The following is a 10,493-nucleotide window of genomic DNA, read 5'->3' as shown; positions in this document are numbered from 1 at the left end:
TATTATTTTAGCATGGAAAATATGTATGTATTTATATGTACTTAGGATTACATGTGTTTCTATATATAATGAACAATTTAATTAAGCAATTGATGTCAGCAGTATGGGCACATTTTCTTTTTTCTGTTTTTGTTATTATAAGTCCCACAACGATAATTTACAAAAACATATAAATCTATTTCACTCAAACTCCCTGTGCACATCAACTCTATTTACAGTGTGACATATATTGACACGCTGTATTATTTTTAAGTTTCTTTATTTATCCAAATTAATTAATAAATAATATCTACACAATAGTGCTAGTAGACAATATTTCAGCAGCTGAATGATCAAAGCTAAAGTATTGAATTACATAAAACAACGCCAATGTACAACTGTTAAACGCAATTTATGCGTGATCTAATATTTATTAAACAAAAAAATAGAAATATTATATAATCATGTCACAATCATTCTTATCTCGGAGATTCAATTTATGATACAAGATATAAATATTTACATTGATAAAAATAATTTCTGATTTTAATGATTGATTATTAATATAGTGAATACTATTAATAAAGACTATAAATATTTGGATTACCACTAACGAATCAACAACGCGCTATATGAATATCATTATAGCGCACCTTTAAAAGATGTTTTTGCTATATTTAAGCAATTATTTGTTGTTTGTTTCGAGGGGGATGGAGGCGGAAATTTTTTTTTTCTTTTTACATATTACCTTTGAGAAAATCTCTAGGATAAGGTAACGTCTCATTACGTATCGTTTTTGCATATTTTTTTTCTTTCTTTCTTTCTTTTATGATAGTTACTATAGATATAAAATCACCACACACTTTCATCAATTGTTAGTTTTAAATCTTTATATACTACGGATGAACATTCTGTATTCAATAATGAGTTGCACATGAATCAAATATTAATGACAATTTTCTGCTTTCTTTCTTTTTTTTAACCATCAAGACTATATTCAGCATCCGAGTGTGCTTGAAGATAATTCCCATCATTGGAATGACTGCTATCTTGACAACAATTTTCTATTACAATTGTTGCAAGTTCTTTGATACGTTCGTATGGCCTTTGATGAACTTTAAGTGCATTTAATTTTTCTATTCCTCCTTCTTTTATAACTAACGAACAATATTTGTGTGCTATTTCAACATAAATTCAAATATTAATAAGAAATTTGTATGTAGCAGAGTGAGAGAGAGAAGAAAATTATTTAAAATAAAGAAAAATATTTGTAGATATACGTACGATAAACATTAGTTAAATTTGCGAGTGCCCACACAGCCCAGTGCTGACATTCCGGAGTGTGGTATACATCCAGTAAACGTAAGAGGGGTAAAAATGAACGATAATTAATATTACGTTCTGCTGATAAATCCCATCTTTCAATAGCCTGGACCATATAATCTAAAACTTCATCTCGACTTGGTTTATCAAGTGTCCAAGCTTCAACACCATCGGATGCCATATGTGCAAGTATACCAGTTGCATTATAAGATACCTATTATTTTATAGAATAATAATATATATATATATATAGAGATTACCTAATTAATTTATATATATATTAATGATAGTAAATTGTTCGAGAACAATAAAAGATTTTTAAAATAATAAAATGTGATACCTCTATGCCATCACTATTGGAACATAATAAGTTGGCAAAAACACATACATATTGATGCTGCATAAGATGTACTCTCAAATAGCTTACTTCAGCAACATTACCAAGCAAACCCATCATGTTTCTCAATAATTCTTCCTTTCCCGGATATTGCTAAAAAAAAAAAATAATAATAATTATGTGTCAAGTGTTTATACTTATATAGGGTCTTAGAAAATAAATATACATACTTCTACGCATTTAAGAAATAGTACCATTCCTTTTTCATCTAAAAATCGTTGGCAATTTATGGCCGTTTCATCTGTCATATTCCACATTGTTGACCATGCAACTTCTAAGACATCATCAAATATTCCAGATACAACTCTATATTCGACTAATTCAAGCATTGTTTTAACACAACCTAATTTGCCTAAAAGACACTTCTCTTTCCCCTCAACTTGACAAGCTAGAGAGTTTAATAAATATATTCCGATACGTTGTACAAATCCTTCTGGCTCTGCATGTTTAGCAGAATGTAAGAGCACTTTTACTAATGTTTCATAGTTAAACATCTGTAAATAGAAACATTGTTATGTTATTCTCTTATTTTTTATAGATATTTATAAATAGTTTTGTTTATGCAGATACAATAAATATAAAATCAATTTAATTAAAATTATAAACATATGATAAAGATAAAAAGTAAATACTAACCACATCTTGCGGTATGCGAAATTGACATAATGCCAAACAACCATTACGCATCATAATTTCTTCGTCTCTATGGAGACTCATTCCTGTCAATAAAGTGCTTATAATTCTTTTCCTAACGCCTACAACTAGATCTCCCTTCTCTTTCATTTTTACTATGTAAAATAAAGTAGCACTGTAACAAATATTTTCTTAAGTATCAAATGTTATAATAGAAGAAATGATATTTGCATTCATTAAAATGTATTACCTTCCAGATATCTGTATGTGTTTATGATATGAATGCTTTTCCATCGCTTCTAATACAGTATGAAGTGCTTGATCCATTCTTTGACAATTTTCATATCTGAATACATGATAGAGATCACTCAATACTTTTTGTAATAACTCTTGTTTGTTGTTCATGCAAACATGAGCCGCTATTAATATTTGATCTTCATTTGCATCTCCTGCTATCTGCATTCATGCCATAAAATAATGTAATATGATAATAAAACAAACATTACATTACAATTATTCAAGACATACCACTTTTGCTGGTATATCATGTCTTTTACAAGCTGCGTGAGCAGTTCCATAAAGACCTAAAAATTGTAATGGATTATTGATTCTAGATGCAAGACCAGGTATATCGCAAAGAGCATTATTTGCTAAATCTTCTAAAACTGTTTCAAGGGGTCTTTCGGCAACTCCTCTTCCAGCGAGATTAGTGCCTCCAATATCTAGAGAAACTAATTCAGGCAATCCAGTTACTATGCGTCTTAAAATTTTGTTAGGATGCTCAAATTGTCCTTGTATGAAATTGGATTGTGAAATGTCCAAGTGCCTAATATATAAGTTTTCATAATGAAAACAATAATTATTTCTTATAATAAGCATAAAAAACTTCTGCATACCTAAGTTTTTTCAAATGGCATATGTTATTAACAAATGCTATTGGGTCGACATTGACCTTAACATTGTACAATGTTAACGATAACAAATTTGGAACTTGATCATAAAATTCAAAGTTCAATCCTTGAAAATGATTAGATAAATCTAAATGAGTTAAATTAGTTAATCCTGCCAAAAGTAAACTATATTCCTTCTCAGGGATACCAACATATCCTAATGCTAAGCGTCTTAAATTTGGCGTTTTAAATACATAGCCACGTTTGTAGTAATTAGAAGAGTTTTCATCTGCAACTAAAAAAAATATACGCGTATATAAATATTTAATAGGATTGTTATGGTATTATTATCATACTATTTAATAATCATTATTCTAAATGTTCTATTACCAAGTCTTATCGGTAGGGCTATTGAAACTCCATGAAATACTAGACTACGTAAATTTTCAGAATTGGCGTTCACATGTTCAATAGAAAGTTCTGTTAAGTCACAGCAATTGGTGAGTTCTAGATCAGTAAGTTTATGCTTCATTAATATTTGAACAGAAGCATCCGTTAAATTACAATTTGTTATTTTAACACGTCTTAGTCTGGTTGCCGTTGTATCTTTGAAAATAGAAATAAACCAGTCATCGCTTCCTCCTTTTTTACTTCGTTGCATATGTTCTATAAATTTGTGGCATATTTCTGCAGGGAAGGTAAGTCCTTTGCGAAGAATACGATGACCATGCTTATCTTTGATCGAAATGATATCAAGATTGTCACAAATTAGTTTGAAGCAGAGATCAATAAGCGTCTCTGGACCAAGATACTGATCTGAATGATATAGATCATCCAGTTCTGCCATCCTGTATGGCCTTTTTTATTAAATCGTATACAATTGTTCATCAGAGCACGCTATATACAATTATGCAATTACACACTACTGTCAAATATGTCAAAACCTATCAGCTGGTAATGCACAAACATCTCACAATTTATTGTCAGTGCTCTAATATTCTTCTAACGATAAATTATCTATTTAATTCAATTATTATATACAGTGCTAATAAAATTCACTGTAATGCGTTGGTTAAAATTACTTGATATGATGTCGTTACGTCGAAAACTTTCTAGAATTTTAGGTAGATCGAGCATTAATCGAATGTGTATATACTCACGTTCCGCAATTTTGACATTTCACTTGACTACCGTAGTGACGCCATACTCGACTTTGATCCAAGTTGCACTGGTCGCGCCAGTTTGTACTCTGATGATAATCAGAACTATTACACTTTTTATAGATATTTAGTAAAAATTTGATAAGAAATTTCATTCTTTATTTTTCTTTTTCTTCTTACTTTTTTATTACAAATTTTTCTTTCCGATTATTTATAGTATTTTATTAAATAAGAAAAAAAACATAATCGGGGGTTTACATAAAATTTAAAATTTTTTTCATTAGTAATATTCGGACATTTTTGTTATCTGTAATATTTTTGTACCATAATGTAAAATAATAAGTAATAATATATTAGATAACATTGTCGATATTACTTCTTATCTATATTGATGCGTTAAAATTTATTGCAAATCTATATTTACTTGTAACAGTTTTATCTGCAATTGGATCTATAAACGTGATCCTATTTGTTAATACAAATAACGATGTAGATTTAGCTTATTGTTAGATTATCTAAATGTGATGTAAAGATAATCTGATAGAAATCTTCGAATGCCACGTAAATATGATAAATAATAAAGATTCATTTTCATTTGGATAAATATAAAACAAATAAGATGTATAAAGGTTAATTAAATATCATGTTACATTAACATACTTTTACACCTACAAATTAGTTTTACAAACTAGCCTTCTGGTTTTGTAATTGGCAAACAAGAAGTTAGCCTAAAAAGTCTCAAAATATAGTAATTGATTTTTAAAATGATATAGGAATTTTTGGACCATCTAGAAACTTTTAGTCCACTCTGTATATCGACATAAACTGAAGCTGTTTTGATACTATACTACTAGATGGCAACAGATGTAACTGTATTGTATTTAACATAAAAACAGTAATATAATTATTATTGTTTTTAAATAATTTGTCAATTTTACAGGTACAATAATTTTAATATATTCTCGATTTTAATATTACATTTTATACTAATTATAAGTAGATTCGAGAACAATACTTGTAACATCTTTATTGTTCTATCCTGTAGCGTGAATTTGAATTGACAGTAAATTACATTTCTCGCTAATTTTTCACTTATCAATATTAATTTTGAAAATGTTTAAAAATAATTATTTTTAAAGAGCAATTATACACCGATATGTATATTTCCAAGTAAAATACGTGAAAATACGTAATAAATTATAAAGAACTGACGTGATATTGATAAGAAATTTCACAAAATACACTAATTAATTATTATATTTCTAACATTTTTTTTTAAGCGTAGAAAGAAAAAAAGCTATATATCTGATCATTGTTATCTCTTAAACAAATTGTTAATATCTTCGTTGGAAGAAATGAAAGAAATTTACAAAGATCGATATGATAAATCAGAGTTTTTACTGTATACACATTATAGATGTATGTATGTTTGTATGTATGTTTGTATGTATGTATGTATGTATATATGTATGATAACGTATACATAGCAGAGCCTAAATATAGATTGACACTGTGGCACTAATTTGTTGAATGAATCGATAAGTGTGTTGGTGCTTGGGGGACTGAACGCTATTGTGGGGGAGATCTGCAGGGTACACCAGAAATCTCTGCGCTCTTCATACGTGAACTTATCCTGTGCGAAATTCAAGTAACGCGAGCTACGTGTACGTACTACGTTAAATTGTAATTTTTTTCTTAGTTCTTTATTTTTTTTTTATTTTTTATTTTTTGTCTACTTTTATTTTTCTTCTTCACGCATCCAATCGAAAAGTTACGCACTTCTGTTATTTCAAGTTTGATCTCACGTAACTATATAGTACGTATTGTTTTATCTTTATGACAGCATGACAAAGTTAAATATAATGTATTTAGAACCAGAAAAAGTTCCTTTTATTACTTGGGTATAATGATCAAAGCATTTTGGTAAGACGGCAGCGTGTTTGTAATATTTAATCCGACGTTGGACGAATTATAGTAATATTACGATAATTAAATAAGGATAATTATATAAATTATTCGTAATAGCAATCACTTGTTAATAAAAGTTTATGCAATGTATGTATTAATAGTTTAAAGATATCGCAAGAAAAAATCTCTTAGAATTATTATTATTATTAATTACAATTATTTTTGTCCATTAGTATAAATATAGGATAACAAGAAAATATTAATGGTTAATGGTATTAGTCAACTCGTAATTTCGATACTGTAGAAAAGAATTTATTTGTTTAAACATGATAGACTATCGCGAGTATAAACATCCAAAGTTACGATATTTTGTTAAAACAATATATCTTTCGCCAATCGTTCGCCTAAAATAGGACAAGGTTGGTCGATGGGAACAACATTGATGAAACGTTGTGATTCCCGGAAGTGGCTCGTTGTCTGTCATCCATCATCATCAAGACCCTTGTACAGATGCGTCTCACGTGATGACGATGACCGCTGAATATTTAAGACCTCGAAACGCGAGACCAAATTGTCTTTTACCGAGCAACCATTTACTATATAATAATCCCTTCAATTTTTCACTCGAGCAACAATGGGCAAAATACGACGCCGAAGGGCGACGGCGGTCCCGAATATTGGTCGTGAAACGCGCAAATTCAATCGTTATAACTATTTAAGAGTCCCTTTGTTTCTCCCTCAATTCCTCATTTCTTCTCCTCTTCCACTCTCTCTCCCGTTTTTGCTTTTTAAGAATTAAATTAAATTCGCAGATTCGTACGTACGTGTAAATATGATGAGGTGAATAGCGTTGTGTTTGTACACGTTTTGCTGGATATATAATAATGCCTTCCACCGGAACGGCTGGACGATCTAAGGTAGACAGGTCCACCAGTCCTCTTTCGAGGAAATTGGTAAATTCAGTGAATCAGATTAATCCAGCAAATCCAGTCCAGGAACTGAAGGCCCTTTTTTCTGAACCACCTTTGAGAGTACCAAATGGTGGTAAGGAACAAGATTTCCGATTTGAGGCTATTCAATGTCTACAATCAACTATTGTAAAGGAAAACCAAGATTTACCGGAGCGAGGAACATGGAGCAGCAAGGTGATTTACTATAGTGTCCGCTAGACGAAATTAAATAGTTCCGTTAATAAGTTATTCTTAAATTCTTATTTTCTTGTTCTCCAAGGTGGAATTTATTTTATCGGTAGTAGGTCTCGCCATCGGTTTGGGAAATTTATGGCGATTTCCTTACCTTTGTTACAAGAATGGAGGTGGTGCCTTTATGGTTCCTTATTTCATAGCTTTGGCACTTGCCGGTGTACCCATGTTCCTAATGGAACTATCCTTGGGTCAAATGATGACCATAGGTGGCCTTGGAGTCTTTCAAATTGCTCCGATTTTTAAAGGTTCGAAGAAGTCATTTCTAATTGATTAATTTTGTTCTTGTGCGGTAAGTAGAAAGCACAAATGGTGAAACAAGGAAATACATTTTTAATATTTGACTATGTATTTGTATAATGTAATCCTATTTGCATAGATCTTATTATAATAAGGTATAAAATATAGGTATTGGATATGCAACCTGCGTGCTCTCCTGCTGGACAAATATTTATTACATTATTATACTGGCGTGGGCACTATTCTATTTCTTAGTTTCTCTACAGTCAGGTAAATAGGTATATGATTATAAGATTGCTATCTTTTGAATGTAGTGTCTTATATTTGTCTTATATGTTGATATATTTTTTGAAAGATGTGCCATGGAGAACTTGTGGCAATTCATGGAACACGAACTTTTGCATCACCCCCACAGAACGTCTCGAAGCTGTTTGTTGGCCAGACGAAGAGGACACTGTATGCGCTACTTCGATCGGTAACTTCAGTCATACATTACTCAAGGATCCAGTCCAAGAGTTTTGGGAGTAAGTTTTAATTTATTTTGTCAAATCTTCTTAATTTTTTTTTTAAATTAATAAATAAAATAATTTGTTTGATATTAATATTAAAAAAAAAAATTTTTTTTTTAATGTTACATTATAATGTTTAATATATCTTTTTCATATAAAAGGAGGCGCACACTTCAAATTTCTTCAGGTGTTGATGCCGTGGGTGGAATAAGATGGGAATTAGCAGGTACTTTGGCCGTCGTATGGATCATGTGTTATTTTTGTATTTGGAAAGGAGTTAAATGGACAGGAAAGGTAAGATAATATACAGTAAATAGCAAATCTGATTCAATAGCGAATAATTTAAACAAAAATATTCGCTATTGAATCAGTTTTGGTCCTTACTATATATATAAGCTTTTACAATTAATGAAAAATTAATTATTTAGAAATAACAATATATCATTTATTATTATTACGTATAGGTCGTTTATTTCACTTCGTTGTTTCCATACGCATTGCTAGCAGTTTTATTAGTAAGAGGCTTAACTCTACCAGGTGCGATTGAAGGTCTGAAATATTACGCTACACCAAATCTTACGAAACTTGGTGATCCAGAGGTAGACACAAATTTTTTCGAATTTAATAATTGTATTATAGCGTCACGATTAAAAATATCTTGTAATTTTATTTTTAATATAAATAAAAAATGTAGGTATGGATAGACGCAGTGACGCAAATATTCTTCTCTTATGCACTGGGACTAGGTGCTCTCGTTGCGCTCGGAAGTTACAACAAATTTAATAATAATGTTTATAAGTGTGTATATACAATTAAACAATATATAATTTTTTATTAAAATTACAATTATATATATTATTTAAGTTAGATTATATTGATAATTAACGTGTTCCTTCATTGCAGAGATGCTCTTATAGTTTGTACAGTTAATTCATGTACAAGTATGCTCAGTGGTGTAGTCATATTTTCTGTGGTGGGTTTTATGGCACAAGAACAAAATAAACCAGTTGCCGACGTTGCTGCTTCCGGTAATTTTTTTTTGTACGTTTTACTCAAATAATTTCTATCAAGTTTTTGATTTCATTTTAAAATTCTTTATACTAGGTCCAGGTTTAGCTTTCTTAGTTTATCCTTCGGCAGTACTTCAATTGCCCGGGGCATCGATCTGGTCGTGTTTATTTTTCATAATGCTTTTATTGATCGGTTTGGATAGTCAGGTAAACGGCAATTTGGTAGTTGATATTTTAAAAATATATTATAATTAAGATATTATGAAAAATGTATTATTTAACAGTTTTGTACCGTGGAAGGCTTTATAACTGCAGCTGTTGATGAATGGCCGCAACTTTTAAGAAAACGCAAGGAAATATTCATCGCTTTTGTTTGTTTTATCTCGTATTTAATTGGTCTTTTGTGCATAACCGAGGTAAGCGTTACATGTATACAAAAAATTGCAACGTTAAGTCTAGTTCTACTTTGAGCATACAATTTATTTAACTATGTTGATATTAGGGAGGAATGTACGTGTTTCAACTTTTGGATTCCTACGCCGTCAGTGGGTTTTGTCTTCTATTTTTGATGTTTTTCGAGTGTATCGCAGTATCATGGGCATTCGGAGTTAATCGTTTTTATGATGGTATACGAGATATGATCGGTTACTATCCCTGTTGCTGGTGGAAGATATGTTGGCTATTCACTACACCAGCGGTTTGTGTGGTAAGATTATTATTGTATACAATAAATTTTTATATATTATTTTGGTTTAAGATTTAATGATAATAATTGTTCTTTTTTTTATATATATAGGGTGTATTTATATTTAATATAATTAAATTTAGCCCTGTTAAATACCTTTCATATGAATACCCATGGTGGAGTCATCTTTTGGGGTGGATGTGTGGCTTATCATCTATGATGTGTATTCCCGTTTATATGGTTTATATTTGGTGTGTTACACCTGGAACTACCTCAGAGGTATGTTATTGGAATGTGAGCAATACTTTATTAACATGTATGTGATAACATAATTTTAATTTTCTTTTTATAGAAATTTCGAAAGCTTGTAAGAATAGAGGAAGATGTTGCAACATTACGTAGGAAATTAAATACTACAAAAACTGCTGCCATTAATTCAGGACTTGAATTATAAGTTTTTAATCTTATTATTATTATTATTATTATTTTTTATATACTGTAAATATTTTGTTGTCAGTGAACTCGTTTATATTAAACATGAAAAATAATGTCATATG

At 30.2% G+C, this 10,493-nt stretch overlaps 2 protein-coding genes across 5 annotated transcripts; one reads left to right on the top strand and one right to left on the bottom strand.

Annotated features, from left to right (window-relative positions):
• Positions 1-713: 713 nt before the first annotated feature.
• LOC122526329 (protein zer-1 homolog) lies at positions 714-4,435 on the bottom strand. The gene is made up of 9 exons (XM_043649690.1): positions 3,613-4,435; positions 3,229-3,517; positions 2,861-3,158; positions 2,583-2,788; positions 2,336-2,507; positions 1,870-2,193; positions 1,643-1,792; positions 1,264-1,516; positions 714-1,157 (listed from the first exon to the last, which is right to left on the bottom strand). Exons 1-9 carry the CDS (start codon positions 4,067-4,069, stop codon positions 958-960), a joined length of 2,349 nt encoding a protein of 782 aa, XP_043505625.1. The 5' UTR covers positions 4,070-4,435; the 3' UTR covers positions 714-957.
• Positions 4,436-5,955: 1,520 nt separating this feature from the next.
• LOC122526340 (sodium- and chloride-dependent GABA transporter 1-like) lies at positions 5,956-10,467 on the top strand. Of its 4 annotated transcripts, none has more exons than XM_043649706.1 (14): positions 5,956-6,046; positions 7,103-7,435; positions 7,521-7,740; positions 7,901-8,002; positions 8,088-8,256; positions 8,403-8,535; positions 8,706-8,840; positions 8,936-9,039; positions 9,145-9,269; positions 9,346-9,458; positions 9,536-9,667; positions 9,754-9,957; positions 10,048-10,215; positions 10,289-10,467. In XM_043649706.1, exons 2-14 carry the CDS (start codon positions 7,175-7,177, stop codon positions 10,388-10,390), a joined length of 1,968 nt encoding a protein of 655 aa, XP_043505641.1. In that variant the 5' UTR covers positions 5,956-6,046; positions 7,103-7,174; the 3' UTR covers positions 10,391-10,467. The 4 variants fall into 4 exon arrangements, with proteins under 4 accessions (XP_043505641.1, XP_043505643.1, XP_043505639.1 ...); XM_043649704.1 differs by having other exon boundaries at positions 5,962-6,198; XM_043649707.1 differs by having other exon boundaries at positions 5,964-6,065.
• The last annotated feature ends 26 nt before the right edge of the window (positions 10,468-10,493 follow it).

The sequence above is a fragment of the Polistes fuscatus genome, unplaced genomic scaffold, assembly GCF_010416935.1.
Source record: "Polistes fuscatus isolate 324 unplaced genomic scaffold, CU_Pfus_HIC Scaffold11, whole genome shotgun sequence".
NCBI lineage: Eukaryota > Metazoa > Arthropoda > Insecta > Hymenoptera > Vespidae > Polistes > Polistes fuscatus.
This window is presented reverse-complemented; position numbering and strand designations above follow the sequence as displayed.